The sequence below is a fragment of the Stegostoma tigrinum genome, chromosome 21 (assembly GCF_030684315.1).
Source record: "Stegostoma tigrinum isolate sSteTig4 chromosome 21, sSteTig4.hap1, whole genome shotgun sequence".
NCBI lineage: Eukaryota > Metazoa > Chordata > Chondrichthyes > Orectolobiformes > Stegostomatidae > Stegostoma > Stegostoma tigrinum.
This window is the reverse complement of record NC_081374.1, coordinates 38,896,792-38,921,269: the sequence shown is the minus strand read 5'-3', so window position 1 is coordinate 38,921,269 and position 24,478 is coordinate 38,896,792. Positions and strand designations below refer to the sequence as shown.

Here is a 24,478-nt window from a genome sequence, read left to right as displayed (position 1 = left end):
AGTTCATTTTTATCCCTTGGAGTTTTCTATTTCAAATTTTGCTTTCTCAGTCCCACATCTAATTGTAATAGTTTTAGATACCACACCACAAAGATTGAACATTTCATTCTGCATGCTGTTATACCCGTCAGCCCAAAATGCAAACTCCCTTCGCTTTGCAACAGTGCCTTTTGATTAGCTCCTAATGATAAACTATAAGACCACAAGAGCTAATCAAACATTAAATGAAAATTGTTGCATGGTCAACTGTTCAAGCCCACAGATTGCAGAAATTATACTGTACAAGGAGAAATACAATCAAAGTCTCAAATGCACATAAAAATAGACCACGTAGAGGTACTTGTTTTAAAAAATAATTAAGAATTTATCTAAGCACCCCCCCAGATTTCATACACAAAACCTCCAGGGTCACAAACTTTCATCTCAGCAGCACCATTCATCAGTCTTCACATTCAGACTGTTATTACACCTGAAATACTATGCAATTTCAAACCACATTACACATACCTAATTGAAAACAGGTAACGCAGGAGGCACACAGTTCTGATGCCAGAGCCACCTACAAATGCAATTTCATGAAGAACGACTTCTAGCTTATCAACAGCTGCATTCTTAGTCATTCTGGAAAGACAAATTAAATTTCTGCTTTACACACTATGGGGTAGTTGCCTCAAGTGCAACTGTTCACATATAGTATAGGAGTCATAAAAAGTGCATCAGTGAGGAGTGTATTTTGGAAAGGATAGTATGTAAGTGCTCTTAGTGAGAGCTCCAAAGATCATCTTCAAGTGTTAAGCAAGGAACAATCCGTTCTGCTAAAAAAATTCTGCACACAAAAAAAAATGAATGGAGTAATTTGCCTTTGAATTTCTAAATAGACAATGGCTACAATTTCCATTCATTACATATTTCAATCTTTAAACAATTGCAATACATCATTTGTTGGTCATAGTTCTGTGATTCAGCATACAATGCTGTTCCTACAGGAACAAGATTCTAAAGAGATGAAAACCAGGGCCTTCAGTTTGCCAGCATGGCCTTAAAGTGAGTTATAGATATAACCTGGAGGAGTGTAGCTAAACTTAAAACTGTCCAGCACAAAATCGGCCTGACAATCAATATCCTTTCAAAACGAATTTGGCAATTTGACAGTTGAAATTTCTGGTTAAGTATCTCCTGTTCACTATCAGTAGCAAGTCTTCACAATTATGTAGCTGTAAACTGTTGCTAAAAAGAATCTATTTTTATAGTCCATGGCTAGAGGCCTGCTCCAGCGAGTATCCTCGTATTAAGATTTGTAGAATTTGTGGACCACAAACACACCAACCAAAACTATAGCCAGAATTCCAAGCATCCATTTGATGTAAACATTATCCAATTCCAGAGCTGCAACCTGTTGAAAGAAAAGAAAATACATTAAACAGACTTCCTTTTACAGAATTTGTACTGATTATTTTTAAAAAGAGGTAGAATAGACAGTACAGAATAAATTGGCTTAACTCCTCACAAAAGATAACTTACAGCTCAACTACTCCAAATGGATAGATTTTAAACTAAACAGGGCACATGTGAGACATTTTATTCACTATGAAAACAACACGATGCCTCTTGGAAAACCCAACCCAAAGTCATGCAGATTGCCACTACACACACTCATCTTTACCAACCAAAAGACTGACTTCTGAATTTCTGGCAGGAGATTCTAATCAGGGCTTCTTCAGAAATGCGGAGGCATATTTTCATTCTGACAGGTCACTATCATGTAAAACAGCTAGGGGAAGGGAACCACATGCAGTTTTGCACAGCAGACAGTTGCCAGATTCTGAAATTTAATGACCCAGCATTGCAGACACCCATTTACAGAAGCTGCCAATTGTCTAAGTACACAAGGCAAGGAGCCAGGGCGCCAGGTAAATGATGGAGTGTACAGGATAGGTCAGAAGAGCAGTTTGGGGGACATCAGGTCTGGCAGCAAGATAAGGGAAGAGGTTCCCACAAATGGAGAAGAGGGGAAAGTTAGTTGCTGAGATAGTGGAGGCAGTGTTGGGTCAAGTGGAAGTGCAGTTGGTGGTCCATTGAATAATTACACAGGAAAAATGTTCAACTATTTAAATATCTAGTATAAAATCTGAGTAATTGTTTATCTAACTGCAGTGGAGCCCTTTGAATTCTCAAATTTAAATGGATGCTTTTGGTCAGTTCAAAGCTCAGAGATTGCCCAGTGCAATCTTTAAATCGATTCAGAAATTGGCTGGGAAAATTAGTGTTTGGAATCTGTAGATCCCAATGCACAACTCCCATCTACACTTCAGAAATGATGTTATCAGAAAACCTAGGTCAATAAAACTTGCTTAACAAGAAATATGAACTGCATCTAATGAAAATACAAGATTCCAAAATGCTCATCAGAACCTAACCCAAAAAAACGTCAACTTCTCATTCAAAGGACCTGGTTTGATAGCTTAGTCCTTTCATGCATTTTCTTTGTAAGCACAGCACTTGAAACAAACATAGGAATCCAGCATTACATGGAGCTTTGGAGGATAACAACCAACAGATGAACAACTTTAAACATTTATTTATAGAGTCAGAAATATTCAGCACGGACCAGACTCTTCGTTCCAACTTGCCCATGCTGACCAGATATGCTAAATAAGATCTAATCTGATTTACCCCATATCCCTTTAAACCCTTCCTATTCATACACTCATTCAGAAGCATTTCAAATGTTGTAATTGTACCAGACCCCACCACTTCATCAGGCAGCTCATTCCATATATGCAGCACCCTCTGCATGAAAAAAGTTGCCCCTTACATCTCTTTTAAATCTTTCCCTTCTCACCATAAGTGTATGCTGTCTAGTTTTCGACTCCCAATCCTGGGAAAAGACTCGTCTATTTACCCTATCCATGCCCCTCATGTTTTTTTTTTAAAACTCTCAGCCTCCAACACTAGGGAAAATAGCTCCAGTCTATTCAACCTCTCCTAGTAGCTCAAACTCTTCAACCCTGGCAACATCCTTGTAAATCTTTTCTGAAGCGTTGCAAGCTTCACAACATCCTTCTTATAGCAGGGAGACCAGAATTGCATGCAGTATTCCAACAGTGGCCGAACCAATGCCCTGTACAGCTGCAACAAGACCTCCCAACTCCTATACTTAAAGCACTGATCAATAAAGGTAAGCTTACCAAAAACCTCCTTCACTATCTGATCGACCTGCAACTCCACTTTCAAGGAACTATGAACCTGCACTCCAAGGTCTGAGTATTGACTTAATCCAAGAAGCCATGGAGACCGACAACACAAAAAGAACTAAACTTCCCAAATGATCCCAATGGAAGAAAACGAGAAACAACTTTCACTGCAACAATCAAACTAAAATCATCAAAAGAAATGTTATGAATTCACCTGATTTCAGGCCCTGGGCATGCTGATGCATAAGCAAAGCAGGAAAGTCCATCTGCATTCTGCTCACTGTTCCTTTTAATCAATTAAAATGGTCCATCCATCCGAGTCATCAGGTGTTTTCCTGCAGGGTTGTGAAGCATGCAAAAACCTGACCACAGGACTGGAACAAATGCAAACAGCCAGTCATGGGACTTTGGACAACCATAAAAGGGGAGTCCCCTGATAGGGTGGTGACTCAGAGAGAAGTCTGCTGAGATAGAAGCCAAAGGTCACTAGATATGAACAGCTGGAATGGAGGAAGAACTCCAAGCAACCTTTTGAGTGCTTATGTGCAGTTATGACACTCGGGAGCAGAGTTTGGTGGTCAGCTGCAGGGAGAAGGGGTTCCATTCTTAAAAGAGTAAGGTATTCACAGGTTCTAACAGCTAGGAATCAGAAGTCCTTCAAGCTAACAGGTGAACAGTGAGGTTCAGAAAACCCATGGGAACTTAGATGACTGTGGTCGGAACAGCAGCATGGCTGTGGAGCCAACTGAATAGCTCTGCTTGCCACGAATAGTTCAGCAGAGATGACAGAGAAGGAAAATCACAAGTGGTACTTGGTTGGTGTAGCTAGGGGAAACCTGGAATAAGTACTTGCTTAGTGAAGTTAGCTGTTTGCTGGCAACCTGGAATTGTGCCAGTGAGTAGGCACTAGACAGCAGTTTTGAATGAGAAGTGCAGTCACAGGAAAAGACAAGAACTACCAGGACGTCAGCAGTTAATAAGCCAGTCGATGAAGTTCCAAATCAAATGCGCAGAATTGTAACCCCATTGCAAACTTTTAATAAGATTGATGGCCCAGTGTGCTGAGAAATCCAGGGGATCTGTCTTGACTACATTTGTTACTCTGTGGGGTATTCAACCAAAAAAAGTTTCACTACCCCATACTTACTTTTGTTAATTCTGGAGGTTAGTGTACAAGTTGCACCTTAAGATGCTGTAATTGTTTTGCTAACCTAGCTCTGTACAGTACATTTTTCTTAATTCAAAACCATAGCAACTTGTAGTTAAAGTATCAGGCAAACTGTACTTAGTAAAATAAACTGAAACCACACTTTAATACCCAATACAAAGGTACACCTTGGGTTTTTCAGCCAGACTTCTTAACATTCAAGTGGTATCACACGCAGTCAAAGCCTGTCTCTGCTCTCTTTTAATGAATTCAATTAGTTCTTCCCTCACATGATTTAATCATTAGCAGCCTTTAACAACAGCTTTACTCCAGAGTTCCACAGATAAGGTATACTTCAACAGAAATTCCCGACACTCAGCACAGCTGTCCTAATGGCATTGCTTTCCCAGAGTTCAGTTCCGTCAACTCCTCAGTTGAGTGCGGTACAGGATGGCTCTCAAATTTTATTAGATTTCAGTCTATGCAGCTGGCATTACAGCCACACTACACTTCTGTCTTCACTCACAAGCCGAGATCCAATTTCCTAGAAACCTACCAAAGACACACTTCTCAGAAGGCTCATGTCACCTTTGGCAATTCCAACTAAGAAATTCCACCTAGAAACTTAGCTTTTGGGTTTCATTTCACCTAAAATGAGTCTTCAAGACAAAAAAAGAGAGAATTGGACTTTGAAACCACTATCACATTTAAGTTTCAGGTATAACATTCAGACCCACAAATTAAATGCATTATATAAATGCAAATTGTAACAAAATAATAAATGTCTAGAGTTCTCACAGATACCTTTTTAAGAATTTAGGAGTGCATAAACAAACATACAAGCACACTTAACATTGATTTAATCTTAAAGGAATGAATCTGGGAAATCAAATTTCTTAAAAGAAATTGTCCAGTGGGGAGCACTAAGTGCATCCTGTACCATTTAATCTTATACATGGAACATGACTGTCATCATTTTCTAATCTAACCGAAATTTGTAGGTATTAAAAAAACAACTCTCTTAAAAACAAAACAAAATCCTCTCAAAAGCCAAGTTCATCAAATGAGTAATTGATTATATACAGATGCCCAAGATCCCAAAATCAACACTGTTTATAGGTAGCTCATCTTAACACGCACAACTGGCCTCAGAATTCGTGGGTCAAAGCTGGAAAGGGGTGTATGCCATCATCAGGAAAATTGGATTATGTTAGGCTACGATGAGATACGCTTTGCATGGAATGCGTTGCCAGCAGCAGTTGTGGAAGCAAGGTCACTGGGGACATTTAAGAGACTGCTGGACATGCATATGGTCACAGAAATTTGAGGGTGCAGACAGGAGGATCAGTGGTCGGCACAACATCGTGCGCTGAAGGGCTTGTTCTGTGCTGTACTGTTCTATGTTCTATAACTATCAAGGCTCATGCATGAAGAATGATTATTTGAGAAAGGTACCTACTGAAGTGCATCAAGCACGTAAGAACCACACATTCAACAAAATAAAATGCTCAGTGTACCCAACGTCTTACTCAACTATAATCCGAAATCGGAAAACCAGCAATCTACTGCTGAGCACTCACCCAGCCTCCTTGAGCTGCAATCCATCGTGCAATTCTATTTTTTAATACAAACTCTGCAATGAATTTTGCGATTTGACTCAGGAATCCCTTCATACCCTTCTGGAAGACATAAATGGCCATTCGATAGCCAAATCCTAGAAGAGCTATCACACGGCCCCAATTTATGCCACTTTCAAAGAGCCTGCAAAGAGAAAGTACAACTTTAGAAATGTTTTCAAATATGGATTTACCAGAAAAAATTTGCATAGGAATTTTAGTATACAATGCAAATTCATGTTTTCAAATAAGGACAATACGACTGCTCCAATATTCACTCACATATAGCATCTGTTATTACTTCTATCAACAGACTGCATTATAAACTACCACATCTGATGTGGTCAACCCAGCTCATGTTAAACCGGTTAACTTGAAATGTGCCAAGTTAGCTTTAGAAAGTGAAGCTGGTCAGATAGAAGGGGTAACAGCAGGAGAGCATTCTGGTGATAGCAATCTTAATTCAGTTGAAATTAGTGCATCTACTGAAAATGACAAAAAAAACCAAGCTGAGAAGTTAAGTCTAGGCAAGGTCAATTTTATAAAGTCAAAGCACGATTTGGTAAAAATGCAGTAGGAACAGTTATGAAGTCAGTGTTATAGAATTTTACAGCATGGAAACAGACCCTTAGATTCAATTTGTCCATGCTGACAGTTATCCTAAACTGATCTAGTTCTATTTGCCGGCATTTGGCCCATATACCTCTAAACCCTTCCTATTCATCTATCTACCCAGATACCTTTTATATGGTGTAATTGTAGCAGCCTCTACTTCATTCCATAAACACACCATCCTCTGAAAAAGTTGCCCTTTAGGTCCCTTTTATATCTTTTCCCTCTCACCTTAAACCTGTTCCATCTAGTTTTAGACTCCACTACCCTGGGGAAAAGACCTTGGCTATTCACCCTATCCAGGCCATCATGATTTTATAAACCTCTAAAGTTACTGTCAGCCTCTGACGCTCTACGGGGAGAGGGGAAGCTCCACCCTATTCAGCCTCTCCCGACTGCTCAAACCCTCCAACCTCAGCAACATCTTTTTTGAACCCTTTCAAAGTTTAATAACATATTTCCCATAGCAGGAAGATAAGTGAACTAGTACTCTAAGTGTCCTCACTAATGTCCTATATAGCTGCAACATGATCCTCCCCGATGTCGATATACAATTCATTGACCAAAGGCAACCATGTCAAATGCATTCTTCACCACCCTGTCTGTCTACCTGAGCCTCCACTTTCAAGTAATTGAGCTCTTGAAACATAGGTCTCTGTTCAGCAACACTCCCAGAACCCTACCACTAACTGTATGTCCTGCCCTGATCTGCCTTACCAAAATGGAACATCTCATTTATTTAAATTAAACTCCATCTGTTACTCCTTGGCCTACTGGCCCACCTGATCAATGTTTCTGAGATAACCTTCTTCACAGTCCACTGCACCACCAATTTGGTGGCATCTGCAAACTAACTAACCGTTCTTTCGCCACCTCCCTCGGTCTCCTACCTTCAAGCAAATTCTGTATCCAAATGGCTAGCTCTCCCTGGTTTCATTGCTAACCTGTCTACCATGTGGAACCTTGTCAAACATCTTGACGTCCACACAGACAACAGCTACCACTGTTTCCATCCATCTTCTTTGTCACTGGTTAAAAAAAACTCAAGTTAATGAGACACGATTTTCCACACACAAAGCCATGTTGACTATTTCTGATCAGTCCTTGCCTCTCCAAATGCATGTAAATCCCATCCCCCAGAATCCCCTCCAACAACGTACCCACCACTGATGCCAGGTTCATCAGTTTATTAGTTCTCTGGCTTTTCCTTACCACTTAAATAAAGCACCATGTTAGCCAACCTCCAGACTCTGGCACCTCACCCGTGGCTATCAATAATACCAATATTTCAGCAATCTCTTCCCTAGCTTCCCAAATTTCTGGAATACACCTGATCAGGCCCCAATTATTTTCATGAGAATGTAGCCATTGCTGGTTGGACCAGCATTTGCCTAACTGCCCTGAAGCCAGATGCCAGCCAGCCACATTTCTGTGTCTAGAGTTACATGTAGGCAAGAACAACAAAGGATGGCTGATTTCCCTCACCAAAAGGACATTATTGAATCAGGTAAGTTTTTAAAAACAATGTACAATGGTTATAGGGATTCTGGATTACCAGCCAGTGATATTACAGGAAGAGAGGAAGGTTCCAAACAAACCTTTTCAATAAAAATGATCTAAATGTTTTCAATATCAAACAGGTTAAGATAAAGCAAATTTCATATGCTAGAGCTCAATAGAGCAAAGTTTCCTGAATATAGAAAGCATGGAGCAAAATTAAGAAGTGAAATTAAGCAAACAAAAGGAAGGCATGAAAACAATAAGGACAGTACAATGATGGGAAAACACAAAAAGACTTTACAGACACAAACAGCAGGAGAATAACCAGGGTACAAGAGTAAGGCCAATTAGAGATAAAAAATGTGAAGGTGGAAAACATAAGCACAGTTCTCCATGAGTAATGTGTCTGTGTACACAAAAAGGGCAATGAAGACAATGAAGTTAATGATCTGAAACAGTGGATGGTATAAATTGAGGGAGAAAGGAAATAGTAAAGGGTTTTGAAATCTTTTAATAGTGGACACTATCTTTGAATAGTGGATACATCACTGTTCAGAGACAAAGTTCATCCCAGACTGCTAGGAGAAACAAAGAAATAACTGTCACTGACAGCTACAGGTGTATACTGCAAGACACCTAATGTACTATCGTTCAAAGAGGGGAAATTATAATAGCTAGGCTGACTAGCCCACAACTGTCACGGATAAGTTATTGGAAAAAAGTTGTTGAAAATATAAATCACCACTTAAAATTATTTGTTCAAATACTAAGTACAAGGGCAAGGAGGTTATCTAAGAACTGCATGAAACACTAGTTATGCTATAGCACTAAGTACAGTTATACTCATTGCGTTACAGAAATGATGTGTTCATGTTAGAACGCGTACAGAGGAGATTTAGAAGGATTTTGCCTGGAATGTAGAATTTTGGCAATGATGGAACATGGTATTGGTTGGGTTGTTTTCTCTGGAAGAAAAACAGATTTAATTGGAGGTATAGAAAATTTTAATAAATTTGAGACTGAACACAGAACCAACTTTCCTGAGCAAAGAGGTCAGTAACCAAGGAGCATAGAATTAAAGGTGATAGGTGGATTACATGGGAAGGTGAAAAGAAACATTTTCATCCAGTGGACAATGGGCAGAAACAATAATATTTTTAATGTATATGGATATGCAGGTGAAATGTAGGTTTTGGCTCAAATTTGGACAGTAGGATTAGACAGTTCTTTCTTTAATTAGTTGAGATCAGATGGGTTAAAATTTCCCGAGCAGCCTGTAAAACGTTCTGCTTTGCAACAAATTTCAGTGTTTGAAGTCAATTGACACTCAACATCTTGAACTTTAAGTCACACTTGAACAAGCATTCTCTAATTTTAACATACAGCACGGTGCCAAATAGAGTCATTTGAGAAGTTGCAGCAGTTAACACCTAATTTTTGAACTGTAGATTTTCCTGATATTTCAAGTGAAATTCACCTCCAAACATGACACAAGATGCATATCATTATACATAATGACAATACAAATTACAAGATGCAAAAGTACATATTGCCACAACAATTCCAACGCAAAGAGAACTGCCATTTATGAAGAACTCTCAAAAGCTCTTGCACATCAAGTACTGAAGTTTAAACAAGCTGCTTTACAGTCACATTTGTTACTAGCTTTTTAGATAAAGCAATGGTAATCATCTACTGCAGTCAGTCAGGCTATAATCAAATACAACCAAATAGAAACCACTTAATAGCAGGGAGGGAAATGTGATACAATGTGCAGTTCTGAATCACTTGCCAGGCTAATGTTTTAGTGAACAAATCTGTTTGAATTTTTCCCACTTTTTTCTTTAAAATGTTGCACATCAACAACTTAACTTAACTGTAAGAGGTTTATTTGCTGTTAAGTAATCTTAAATGATTTTTAAAAAAGACTTTGGAAAAGGATTACTAAGCAAAATGAGAATGTGTTTACCTGCCCTTTTGCTGTTGTAAAGCAGTAATAATCAAGCTATAGTTAAGACCCTATAGTTCAGCATCCAAAGGAAAGCAGAAATAAAGGACAGGAAAGATAATTAGACAAGATAAACAGCAAGCATCAGTATTAACAATTTAAGAAAGTTAAAATTTTGTTTTTCTTAGAAACACAAGAGTAGGAGTAACCAATTTCATTGCTGTCCTATCATTCAGATAGATCACTGAACTCTGATGCATTCAATCTTTGCTCCATTTCCCTGAACAACAAACAAGGTTAATGACTAACAAACATTTTCAGTACTCCATCTGACTCAATGTTATTATTGTGCAAGCAGTCAATTCGCAACACCTCTACCATTTTGGTCAGATTACTTCTTGGGTTAGCAAATATCAAAGCATATGACTTGAACTTTTTTTGAAAAAAAAGGTTCACATCTAGGGATAGCCTTCAAACGTTTATAACCATTATTTTGACAATTTTAGAGAAAATAATTCATTTTACTGATATGGCTTGAACTAGTTTGAAATTCAGGGACATTTTCCTCTCATGTTAAAACAATGTTGATATATAAATGTATAAATTGAAATGAACACATGGCAATACAGAACTCAAAAATTGCTAAAAGGAGACTAAGTTGAAACCTTTCATTTTGTACCCATTAGAACTTGGGTGCAAGAAACAGACTTGTAAAGAGAGACACCATTTTATACAGCATGAGAAGCGGATGCTGATTGGTTGGGTCATTACTGCTTCGAAATGCAGCATAAACACTTTACCATCAATCTGCATTCTTAGAACAGGTAGGCAGATTCTATTGTATCCTTGTGGAAACTCCTGACCAGAGTTTTGTTTTGTGATTTTTCTTTTGAAAATGCTACACTGCTTCCTTTTCCCTACAAAAAATATGGCACCAATTATGTATGCAGCCTCTAGCACACACAAATACATCATACTGCGGGCCCAATTGAGGATCTTATATTGGTTTCCTTTACAGATTATTTAATAATTGTTGGCACATACGGCCTATGTGCCCGACATCACACCAGTGCTGAAAAACTCATAGCCCATTACTGACTTGTGGTAGGCAAGACATCTTTTTGGCTTGACAGCAGCTTCCTGCTTGTGGAGACAACCATTCTAGATGCATTACATTGCAACTGCATGAGGCAGCTTGCTTCACTTTCAAATTTTTGAGACACATTCCCCTTTCAGAATAATGAAGGGTAGACTGGGCACCCTATCAAGGCCAAAAGTGGTGGATGTAGGACCTTGCATGAGTCTTCATAATACCTAGTGATGATTTGGTGAGGGTACAGATAGTTCTGCTATAACGTGTTTCATTATCACAAATTGTCTGTAATGCGAGCGATGAATAGCAGACGCTGTTTGGATAATGCAAACTTTTTGCTGTACAGGTATGTGAACTTTCTCTAGCAATTTCCCTATAAACATGATTTTCTATGACTATTTTCTACAGTACAAGATCACACAAGAACGCAACTTTTGCGTTATAGGAGAACTACCTGATATCATGCAGGACAGTTTTGTTATAGCCAATCTCAGCATCAAGCTTACACAGTGAGCTGATGGCTAGGACCCTGTTTATGAAGTTGCCAAAATGATTGATTTTGTGGTGCATGGCACTATGGGAATCCCAATATTATAGTGAGTAGTGAATGCAGATTCGAGATCGATAGTTGCTAAGAAGCCATTTTCTGACCTCCAAAATAAGAAACTGAGCTGGGGAACTCATACGAATTGTTCCATTCCAATAACAACTTTGAATGCAAGATACAGTTATTAAAACAGAAAGTGGAAAAACTCAACAGAACTAGCAACATTTCTTGGAAAGAAACACAGAGTTAACGCTGAGTCTGAGATGATCTCTTTAGAACTGAAGGGGTTCTGAAGAACTCATGTTTGACTTGAAACATGAATTTTGGTCCTCACTCTACATAAGCTGCCAGACCTGCTGAATTTCTCCAACAATTTCTTACATTCTAGCATCAGCAATATTTTGCTTAAGTATGTTAAAGGTGTATAAAGAAATTCTTTGATGTGGCTGCAATTTTAAATATTACAAACAGGTCATGTACATAATCACGTGACAGCAAAAGGGAGGAAAACTAATGGTATCACTGGAGATAACCAACAAGGATGCTAGCAAGAACTGGACCTAAAGGGATCCCCAAAACAACACTATCTATTTGGGTGTCTCTACTTTCAAGTCTGATTCTTATGTTCTACTCTCACACATGTAAGACAAAGCTTTAACTTCTAGAGGCCTTTTAGCAAGAATAATTTGAAATCATAAGCAGGCTCGTTGGCCATAGCAGAGATTATAGAAAATCAATGTATACTACTCCAAAGCTGGATTAAGTGTCAATGGACATCATTTAGCAATTATTTGAACTGGAATAGTTAACCACAGAGGCATAATTTGGAAATTCTCAATTTGTGGCTATTTCAAACTACGGAATTTGTTTAAATATCTGCTGTGCCATCGAGAGTATTTGTTATGCAGGTGCATAAGACATTTTATATCAAGATTCAACGTGCACTACAAAGACCAACTGAATAAGAATTAATCTGCAGGATGACAGAGCGAGAGTCATGCAACATGGAAAACAGACCCTTTGATCCAACTCATCCCTGCTGACCAGCCATCCCAATCTGATCTAGTGCCATTTGCCAGCATTTGACCCACATCCCTTTAAACCCGTCTTATTCATATACCCATCCAGATGCCTTTTAGATGTAACTGTACCCGCCTCCACCTCATCCACTGGCAACCTGCTCCATACATGCACCACTCTGTGTGAACAAGCATCAAAACAGAAAAGAGCAAAACAGAATATATATTGCTGTGGAGCCAGAAGAGGTAGGAATACTGTGCACCCGTATTCACTAAAGAGAAGGAATCGATGGAGGATGATGTTGGGGTAGGGAGTATTGAGTTTCTAAGCCAAATATCTGTTAAAAAGGAAGAGGTGTTGTGCATCTTAAAAAGTTTTAAGGGAGATAAGTCTGCTGGTCCAAATGGAATCTATCCCAGAATATTGAGGAGGCAAGAGAACAAACTGCTGGAGCACTGACAGGCATCTTTGTATCCTCTTTGATCAGGTGAGGTCCGAGGACCAGGGAATAGACAATTTGGCCCCATTGTCTAATAAAGGGGAGCAGAGATAATCCATAAAATTACAAGCCTGAGTCTCAATTCAGTAGTAGGGAATTATTGGAAGAGATTTTCAGGGACAAGATCGATGCGCTTTTAGAAGCGAATTGACTTATTAACGATAAATACATTGGTTTTGCGCGGGGGCAGGTTGTGCCTAATTAGTTGATCACTTTTTTTTAAAAGGAAGTGACGAAGACGATTGATGAGGGAAAAGTGGTTAATGTTGTCTACATGGACTTCGGTAAACCTTTTGACAAGGTCCTCATTGGAGACTGGTACAAAATGTAAAGTTAAATCGTATCAGGAGTGAGCTAGTAAGATGATACAGAACTGGTTTAGTTACAGGAGACAGAGGGTAGCAGTGGGAGGACGCTTTTCAGAATGGAGGGCTGTGCCTAGTGATGTTCTACAGGAATTAGTGCTGGGACTTCGGATGTTCGTGATCTATACAAATGATTTGGAAAAAAAGTAGTGGGTCTAATTAGTAAGTTTGCGGATGATACAAAGATCGGTGGAGTTGTGGATAGTGAGGAGGATTATCAGAGGATTTTAGGTCAGTTGGAGGCATGGGCAGAAAAACAGCAGGAGTTTTATCTGGAAAAAATGTGAGGTGATGCATTTTAGAAAGTTGAGTACAGGTGGAAATTATACAGTAAATGGCAGAACCTTTAGCAGTATTGATATGCAGAGGGATTTGGATAGGTCCACAGACCACTGAAGGTGACAGCACAGTAGATAAGGTAGTAACAAAGGCCTGTGGTATGCTTGTCTTCATTGAGTACAGGGATAGGCAAGTTATGCTGCAGCTTTAAAGAACTTTAGTTAGGCCACACTTGGAGTATTCAGTACAGCTCTGGTTGCCACACTACCAGAAGAATGTGGATGCTTTGTTGAGGGTTTAGAAAAGTTTTACCAGGATATTGCTTGGGATGGCGAATTTTAACTAAGAAGAAAGATTAGATCGACTAGGTTTGTTTTCGCTGGAACACAGAAGGCCGAGGGGCGATGTGATTAGAAGTTTATACAACTGTGAATAGCATGAACGAGCGGAAAGGTTGGAGGCTTTTATCCAGGGTGGAGGAGTCAATTACTAGGGAACACAAGTTCAAGCTGCAGGGTGGAGTTTAAAAGATGTGCGAGGCACGTTTTTCACACAGAAGTGCCTAGAATGCAGTGCCAAAAGGTAGGGGTGGAAGCAGACACAATAACAGCATTGAAGAAGCATCTAGATGAAGACATGAATAGGAAGGGAATAGGATCCTGTAAATGAAGACAGTTTTAGTATGGAAGGGCAAAACATGTTGGCACTGGCTTAGAAGGTTGAAGGGCCTGTTCCTGGGCTGTACTGTTCTTTGTTCAAACAGTGTCTTCATGGTTGAGCTACCCAACTTAACGGGCTAGTTGAAACCCAATTAGTTCACAACATTATTCTCGATTAAATAAATTAAAAGCATTAGGCTTTCTTTAAAACAAACTGCTTCCGTGTAAAACATTCTTTAAAACTGTTTTCTGTGCAACCCAGGAATTTTGCAAATAGTTTTTTCACAACTCAGGTCATCAACTCGTTCCTTACCCATCAGCTATTTTCCGAAAGTAGTCATAAGCATTTCCTGCGTTGAGTGGCAACGTTGACAGCAGATTGTGGAACTCTAAATCATATCTACGGTTGATGTCATCTCCGATAAGAGCAAGTTGACGGCCCACAAGAGTTGGAGTACTGAGGGAGGGAAGACAAAATAAAATAAAAAAGGAAGGTCACAGCAACTTAGAAAGTCACACAAAACCCTAAGATACTCAGGAAAAATACCCAAGGTGGAAAGAAAAAATTTAATGAATGGGCTAAGTGGCTGGTTTGGTGATACAAAAATGCCATAATTTTTCTCATCTTTAGTAAGGTAACGTGTGGCTTTTAGGATACTTCATGCAAAAATCTCCAGAAAAACTTGCGTACAAAAGACCGCAAGAGGAGTGAAGACATAACAAGATATTAATCTATAATGCATTTCACTCTCCTTCGACAAAAGACCTCGTCTAACAAGCTGATGCAACAAATTTTGGATAGTATTTCTTCATTCACGTGCTTGCTTAAACACAACTTTTAAGTTGCTTTTATAGCAGACAAATATCCTACTTTTCAGGAGGCTGCTGCATCTCGATTATCTCTGGATCTTCTGGGACATTTGTTCCTTCTTCCCTCTCCGATTGGTACCGGAAGAAGACGTAACTCCTGAAAACGTCCTCAGTTTCCTGCACAACACCTTCCTCTACGATGCAAAGAAAATTTGTCTTTAGCATTTAAATGAACATTTTCCCTTCTTCTATATCTGTAGGTTCTTATTTCTTAGAATAAATACCAAATGTGTACGAAGTTACCCTTGCAGCCACAAAAACAGAATTAATATTGTACAAATGAGGTATATATATCTAGAAATAGAACTAATTGGAGACCAATTCAAAAGAAAAAAGAAACCAAAGAACTGCGGATGCTGGAAATTAGCAACAGAATATAAATTGGAGAGAAAGTGGAGTTACTGTTTTGTGTACAGTGACCCTCCTCCAGGACTGATATAGGTTTTACCTTTAAAGAATTGGGTTTGGATGCTGAAGATTTTTTTTGTGGTGGAGGGACACAGGAGAAGATGGCAAGTGGAGATAGAAAAACAGTTGGTGTCACAAACAAATGCGTAAAGATCTGCCTGGGAGAATCAAAGCTGCTAACATAGACCATTAGAGACTGAAAATCAGTTGGCTGTGGTAGCAGCCCATGTGATGACTAGGTCTGGTGCTCGGGCAAGAAAATGAAAGGTGGTGCTCTGGCCCTAAAATTATTGAATCTAATACTGAATCATGAAGGCTACAGAGTCCCCGAGTGGAAAATGAGCTGTGTTGAGCTTCACTGGAGCATAACAGCAGGCCTGAAAGAGGGATGTTGACCAGGGATCATGGTGCTTTGTTGAAGTGGCAGGCATTTTTTGTAAACAGAACATAGGCGTTCTGCACAGTGGTCTCACAGTCTGTGTTTCGCCTTCCCCATTACAGCAGACTACATTGTAAGCAGCGAATACAGGAGACTAGTTTGAATGAAGTACAAGTAAATCACTGCTTCACCTGGAAGGTGCATGCCTGGGGCCTTGGGCAGTGAAGAGGAACTATGTGGACAGATGTTGCATCTTCTGCGATTGCATGGAAAAGTGCATGTGGGCATGGGGTGTGGTGTTGGGAGTGGAGGAGTGGATTAAGGTATTCGGACGGGTGGGGGGGGGGGGGGAAAATGTACCACTGGTATTGGTGGAAATGGCAGCTAATGATCCTTTGGATGTGGATGCTGATGATGTGGTGGCACATGGGGACTGAAGTGCTGGAGATGAGACTAAGGACCCTGTAACCTGACACTTGAGGTTAGTTTCAGAATTTTCAGTTCGTGGGCTCTAGCTGCCTCCTCTGTACCACTGACGTACCATTCCTTGAAAATATCTATTCCCATCAGGATGTTTCATGGCTCTCCAATTCTTCCGGGGGGTGGGGGGAAACGACATTAACCATTCCCCCGTTGGCCTGGTGAAGCTCATCCTCACTTTGAGCAGCTCTTCTTTTCTTCCCGACAGGGGAAGTTGTGGCCACGGATACCTGCATGGGCCTTAGTTCTGCCTATCTCTTTGAGGGTTACACAGGACATAGCTTGCTTCAGTCCTACTCAGGCCCTCACCTACATGGGGAAGTGATGGCCTAGTGGTATTATTTGTACACTATTAAATCGAGAAACTGAGCTAATGAACTGGGGGACCCGGCTTTGAACTTTGCCATGATAGATGGTGAAATTTGAATTCAATAAACAAAACTAGAATTAACAATCTACAGATTACCATGATACCACTGTTGCTGGGGAAAAAAAACCCAGTTCACTAATGTCCTTTGGGGAAGGAAATCTGTCATTCTTACTTGCTCTGGCCTACATGTTCCAGTAGAGTTACAACACTGGCAACCACCCAACAATGTAGAAAGTTGTCCTGTACATAAAAAGCAGGACAAATCCAACCCAACCAATTATTGCCCCAGTGTATGCTCGATCATCAGTGAAGTGATGGAAGGTGTCGTTGGCAGTGCTATCAAGCAGCACCTGCTCAGTAATAATCTATTCAATGACAGCCAGTTTAGGTCCTGCCAGGGCCACTCAGCTCCTGACCTCACTATAGCCTTGGTTCAAATGTGGACATAAAGCTGAATTCCAGAGATGAGGTGAGAATGACAGCCCTTGACATCAAGGTGGCTTCAACCAAGTGTGGCATCAAGGAGTCCCAGCAAAACTGGAATCAATGGGCATCAGGGGTCAAACTCTCCATTGGTTGGTGTCAAACCTGGTAGATAGGGAGATGGACATGGTTGTTGGTCAGTCATCTCAGGTCCGGGACATCTCTGCAGGATTCCTCAGGGTAGTGTCCTAGGCCCAATCATCTTCAGCTGATTCAGTGACTTTTGCTTCGCAAGGTCAGAAGTGGTGATGCTCACTACTAATTGCATAATGTTCAACACCATTTATGACTCCTCAGATACTGAAGCAATCCATGTTTAAATGCAACAAAATCCAGACAATATCCAGGCTGAGGCTGACAAGTGGCAAATAACATTGCCCGGCATTTGTGTGGCATGAATGACCATCAAGATGAGACAATGTAACCACTGGCCCTTGATATTCAATGGTTACCTGGGGGTTACCATTGACCAGAAACAACTGGACTTGCTGCATCAGACGGCTACAAGAACATGTTAGAGGCTAGGAATACTGTGGCAAGTAGCTTACTTTCTATCTCTCCAAAGCCTATCTACTTTTTACAAGGCACAAGTCAGGAGTGATATGGAATATCCCCAGCTGCCTGGACGGGTGCAACTCCAACAACACTCAAGAAGCATGACATTATCCAGGGCAAATTAACATGTCTGACTGACATCACATCCAAAAGTAACCACTTCCTCCATCACTGACACCCAGTGGCAGTTTGTATCGCTTATAAAAGGTGCACTGCAAAAATTCACCAAAGATGCGCAGGCAGCACCTTCCAAACCCATGACCACTTCCATCTAGAAGGACAACGCCAGCAGGTAAATGGGAATACCACCACCACCAACACCTGCAATTCACTCACCATCCTGACTTAGAAATATACTGGCACTCCTTCACTGCTGCTGGAACAATATTGTGGAATTTCCTCCCTAATGGCATTATGGGTCAACCCACAGGAGGTGGAATGTAGCAGTTCAAGGCAACAGCTCACCAACACTTTCTCAAAGGCAACTAGGAAAAGGCAATAAATGCAGGTTAGCCAGTGATGCCTACATCCCACAAAATGAATGTTAAAAAAACATTCTTAATCAAGTTACATCAGCAACACCACTTCCCTCATTTGGAATTGGAAAAGTTTATCCATTTTGCTTCCAACTTACACCTTGCCCTGTCACCATCATCTGGTCCATCTCCCACTCCTCTCTTGCCTTACTTGACATTTGTTTCCATTTCTGGGGATAGACTGGCCTGTGACATCCACTACAAATCCACTGATCATGACAATTGCATTGACTCCACATCCTCACACCCCGATTCCTATAAAGACTATTCTGTTCTCCCTGTTCCTCAGTCGCATCTGTTCTTATGATGCCAACTTCAAAAAGGGGCCGTCAAAAAGTCCACATTCTTCCTCAATCGAAGATTCCCTATCATCATGGTCAACAGGGCCCTCCGTCATGTTCAACCCTTCTTCTGCGTTTTGTCCCTCACCCTGTCTCTTCCCTCCGACAGCACTGATAGCGTTCCCGGGTCCTCATTTACCTCACCTACAACCACATTCAAAAGATCACTGCTGCCATTTTCTGCTACCTCCACCAGAATGTTGTCACCAGACACATTCATCTCCCTTCCCTTGCAAACCTTCCAGAGGTTGCTCCCTTCAGGGCACATTAATCGACTCCTCCGGCACTCCCAATACCCCATAGCCCCATGACACTTTCCCATGCAATCACTGAAGATGCAACACCAACTCATTTACTTCTTTTCTCCTTACTCTCCAAGGCACCAGACAGATCTTCCAGGCGAAGCATCAATTTATTTCTACTTCAAATCTAGCCTCCTGTATTCGGTGCTTACAATGTTGTCTGCTCTACAATGGGGAGACAAAATGCAAACTTGGCACCACTTTGCAAACACTTAGATTCTGCCCATAAAAATGACTGAGCTTCCTGTTGTTTTTCACTTCAACGCATCACTGTGCTCCTTGGCCAACACCTCTATCTTAGGATTGCTGCAGTGCTCTAACAAAGCTTAGTGCAAGCTGAAAGAACAGCGCCTCATTTTACACTTGAGGACGCTGCAGCCTTCAGGACTCAACGTCAAGTTTGATTACTTTAGAATCCGAGCACCTCCTCCCATGTCCTTACCCCAAACCCACACACCAGGCGTTGTCATCACATTGGGTTGCTTGTGGTAGCAGCCTTTGTCAGCCACTATCGTTCCCCATTAGCAGCTATTGACACTCACAGACTGACCTTTACCTCTTCATTTGTCTACCCAACTGCTTTTACCTCTGGGGTCTCCATTGCGACCTCTGAACCACTCCCAGCAATTTCCTTTTTGTTACCAATAAGGAGAACTTAAGCATGGAGAACTAATTCAGGACAATGTTATAATCTACGTTTTCTTCCAGTGATGTTAGATGGCCTGAACTCTTGCACTGTTCAAAAAAACAAACTGCAGTAATGTTGGTACAGTGAGAAAATACAAGGAGTGGGATTTTTAATATTTTAGAATGGTTTCAGGGATTTTAGCATGATGATTAGACTGGAGAAGATTAGGTTATCATCTTTGGAGCATTTAAAAACAGATGTATAAGATTAGGACATATTTGGATAAAGTTACTCAAACAAAAGCTAATCTCATTTGTTGTTGATACAAGGTCAAAATAACATGGATACAAACGATGCAGCAAGGATTAAGGAACAGCTTTTATTTTTATTATGCAAGCAGGTATCAACCCAGAACCTTCTGCCTAAGACGTTGGCACAGGTGGGAACAACCAATGATTTCAAACGGAAACCAAACAAAATGAATTCTTGGGCTACAGGGATGAGACTGTTTGGATGTTATACAGAGAGGGGCAGCATAGATTTGATCATTGTATGGTTGCCTTCTTCAAAAAGCATAGTCATAATGGTAAAGTATCGACTGAGTATTTGTGGGTGAGCAAATAGTTTACATTCAAATCGCTACACAATATTTGGACAAATGGGAGGCAGCCAGATCTTGCTGGGTAGATGAAAAGTAGGGGTTTAGAAGGATAAGTAAATTCTGAACCCCCTCAAAAATCTAAAAATTATTGGCTACAAAAATCACAAGATGATCAAGCTGATGCACAGAAAGAGCAATGGGGCTTTTGAGATCAAATATATCACCATCAAAAATCAACAAGGTTTATGAAATGAGATAACAGCAAGTTTTGTAAAAGGAGAATTTGGGTGGGTGAATTCAATATCAAATCACACAAAGATTAGGCCAAGAGAACAGAAAAAGATAAAAGAAACAAATGCCAATATAAAATGGTACATTTTAAAAATTTGCTTAAAAGCCATAACATGAAAGAGCTCATGCTTGAAACTATTCCAATTTGTCATAGATTGAATAATCATTAGCATACAGCACATTAAAAAGACATAAATAAAAACAAGATGATTTATAATTTGCAAATGCAATAATTTCATGAAAATCAAGGAGAGATGGAGTATGCCTTTTACAGAAAACCCTTATTTCAGCAAAATCTGGGCCACTGTTCTACAGGTTTCCAGCAGGTTACAGTTTAGAGATAATATCCCATAAAGCTTATATCGAACAGTAAAGTCAACTAAACCATATCCACTTGTGAAAATATCCAGAATTACTAACTGTTTAATGTAAATAGCAACAAGATTTAGAACTATATGAAGAAAATTCTAAAGGAAATACAGTACCATAAAAATACTTTAAGTTAATTTCTATTAGTACTTAGACTAGTCCTACATTGTGCCATTGGCCAAGAGAATTATACAAGAATCCCATCATCTGTATTATGTAGATTTTACACACAGTATTTATAAGTGTTGGGAGTTGTACAGCATGTGAAAAGCCACTGCATTCAACCTAGTAACAATCAGAACCTTAATCCAAGCGAAATGTTATCTCTCTCTCTCGATGCTGGCAAATCAGGGTACTTATGACCATAAAGAAATAGAGGAACAGGAGTTGGCCATTTGCCACACATGCCCACTCCAACCAAAAAGCCCCACCATTCAATTCAATCATGGCTCACCTGACACTCATATCTACTTTGTCCCTGCCCATAACTTTTATCTCACCCACTGGTCAAGAATCTATCTGAACATTAAATCTATGCGAAGACTCTGCCCCCACAGTGCTGAGGCAAGTTGTCCCAAGGACACACAACCCTCAGAAGAAATTCCTCATCTCAGTTTTAAATCGGGACCCCTTTAATCTGAGATTATGCTCTCTGGCCATAGATTTTCTCCATGTGGGGAAACACCCTATCAGCATTTACTCTCTCAAGCCCATTAAGAAGCCTATACATTTAAATAAGGTTCAATAAGGTCTCATTCATGCCAGAGATAATGGGAACTGCAGATGCTGAAGAATCCAAGATAATAAAATGTGAGGCTGGATGAACACAGCAGGCCAAGCAGCATCTCAGGAGCACAAAAGCTGACGTTTCGGGCCTAGACCCTTCATCAGAGAGGGGGATGGGGTGAGGGTTCTGGAATAAATAGGGATAGGGGGGGAGGCGGACCGAAGATGGAGAGAAAAGAAGATAGGTGGAGAGAGTATAGGTGGGGAGGTAGGGAGGGGATAGGTCAGACCTGTCCGTCTTCCCTGGACTGACCTATCCCCTCCCTACCTCCCCACCTATACTCTCTGCACCTATCTTCTTTTCTCTCCATCTTCAGTCCGCCTCCCCCCCTCTCCCTACTTATTCCAGAACCCTCACCCCATCCCCCTCTCTGATGAAGGGTCTAGGTCCGAAACGTCAGCTTTTGTGCTCCTGAGATGCTGCTTGGCCTGCTGTGTTCATCCAGCCTCACATTTTATTATCTCATTCATGCCAACCAGGTAACCTAAATAAATCTAGTCCCATTGCAGCATTTGGCCTATACCCCTCTAAACCCTTCCTATTTACCTCCCATCCACAAGCCATTTAAATGCTCTAATTGTAGCAGCCTCCATCACTTCCTCTAGCAGCTCATTCCATATTCACACCACCCTCCATGTGAAAAGTTTACCTCTTGCGTTCCATTTAAATCTTTCCCGTCTCACCTTAGAGCTATGCCCTCTAGTTCTGGACTCCCCAACTCTGGGGCAAAGCCCTTGGCTATTCATCCTATTCACGACCCTCGAGATTTTATAAACCTCTAGAAGGTCACTGCTCAGTCTCCAATGCTCCAGGGAAAATAGCCCCAGCCTCTCCGCATAACTCCAATTCTCCAGCTGGTCTACCATGCTGAACCATGTCAAACACCCTGAAGTCCACACAGACAACATCCACCACTGTCATTATCTTCTTTATCAAGTTAGTAAGACATGGCTTCCCACACACTAAGTCCTTGCCTTTCTAAATACATGTAGATCCTATATCTCAGAATCCCCAAATACTTACCCAACAATGACGTCAGGCTCACCAAACTATAGCTCCCTCACTTTTCATTACAGCCTTTCTCAAATATAATGGCTCATTAACCACCCTCCAGTCTTCCAACACCTTGCCTATGGCTAGCGATGATACAATTACCTCCGAAATCATTTCCCTGGCTTCCCACAAAGTTCTGGGATACGCCTGATCACGTCTGGGGATTTAACCAGCTTTATGCATTTTAAGACATCCAGCACCACTTCTAATACAAACACTCTAATATATCACTATTTATTTCTCCAAGTTGTCTCGCTTCCATATCCTCCTCCACACTAAACACTGACAAAATACACACTTATTCAGTATTTCACCCATCTCCTACTTACCTTTTTGCACTGAATCTCTTTGGATTATCCTTAACCCAGTTTGCCAAAGATATCTCATGTTCACTTTCCCCTCTCCCAATTTCTGAGTATACGCCTATTGCCCTTATACTCAGAGGGATTCACTCGAACCCAGCTGTCTGTATCTACAATATACATCCTTTATCTTGGCCAGAGTTTCGAGTTCTCTAGTCATCCAGTATCCCCTACATCTATCAGCCTTGCCATTCACACTAATAGGAACATACTGCCTCTGGACTGTCATTACTTCATTTTTGAAGGCCATCCCACTTTCCAACCATACCTTTACCTATGAATAGCCTCTCCCAAATCAGCTTTTCTTGCTTAATACCATCAAAATTAGCCTAACTTCAATTCAGAACTTGAACTTTTAGATCACATCTATCCTTTTACATAACTATTTTAAAACTAGTAGAATTGTCATCATTGGCCTCAAAGTTCTCATCCACTAATACCTCAGTAACTTGTCATTCCTTATTTCTCAAGAGAAGATCAAGTTTGGCTTCTTCCATGGCAATTTCATCCGCATACTGAATAAGAACATTTCGTTGTGCAACCTAAATTCCCCACTACCCAAACCCTTATTGCCATGGCAGTCCCAGTCTATATTTGGAAAGTTAAAATCCCCATCATTACAACCCAAATTTACTTCCAAATATCAGAGATCGCTTTAGAAATTTGCTTCTCAATTTCCTGCAGACTGCTAACGGTCCTATGGTACAATCCCAATAAGGTGATCATCCTTTCTTCTTATTTCTCAGTTCTATCCAAATAACTTCACTGGACATAAGCTCAGGAATATCCTCCTGGAGTACAGCCATAATATTATCCCTGACCAAAAATGCCACCCCACCCACCCTTTCTATCCTTCCAATAGCATATCTATACCCTGGAATTCCAATGTGTAGAGTCTTGACCTATTTAATCTTTGCTCCTAAGACAAACCCTTCATATGAGAATATCATGTTAGTGAACATTCTCTGAACCGCTTTCAATTGAAATATTATTTCATGTTAAATAACAAGACTAAAATTGCTCCAGATGTGGTCTCACCAGCATCTGGTGAAGTCTCAGTTAGACTTTCCTATTCTTACAATCCAAACTCCATGAAATAAGGGCTAACACTAACCTTCATTATCTCCTGAACCTGTGAGCTAGTTTCATGCATGAGTACCAACAAGTCCTGCAGTTTTTCTCCA

General features: G+C 40.4%; 1 protein-coding gene across 1 annotated transcript in view; it reads right to left on the bottom strand.

Annotated features, from left to right (window-relative positions):
• Window positions 1-24,478, bottom strand: part of LOC125462758 (bcl-2 homologous antagonist/killer-like) — a 46,160-nt gene that overhangs the window by 3,923 nt on the left and 17,759 nt on the right. The window contains exons 5-8 of the mRNA XM_059653465.1: window positions 15,351-15,483; window positions 14,793-14,936; window positions 5,922-6,102; window positions 508-1,393 (exon numbers count right to left, since the gene is read on the bottom strand). Coding sequence (XP_059509448.1) covers window positions 1,289-1,393; window positions 5,922-6,102; window positions 14,793-14,936; window positions 15,351-15,483 — 563 coding nt within the window. The 3' untranslated portion in view covers window positions 508-1,288. The remainder of the gene's footprint in view (window positions 1-507; window positions 1,394-5,921; window positions 6,103-14,792; window positions 14,937-15,350; window positions 15,484-24,478) is intronic.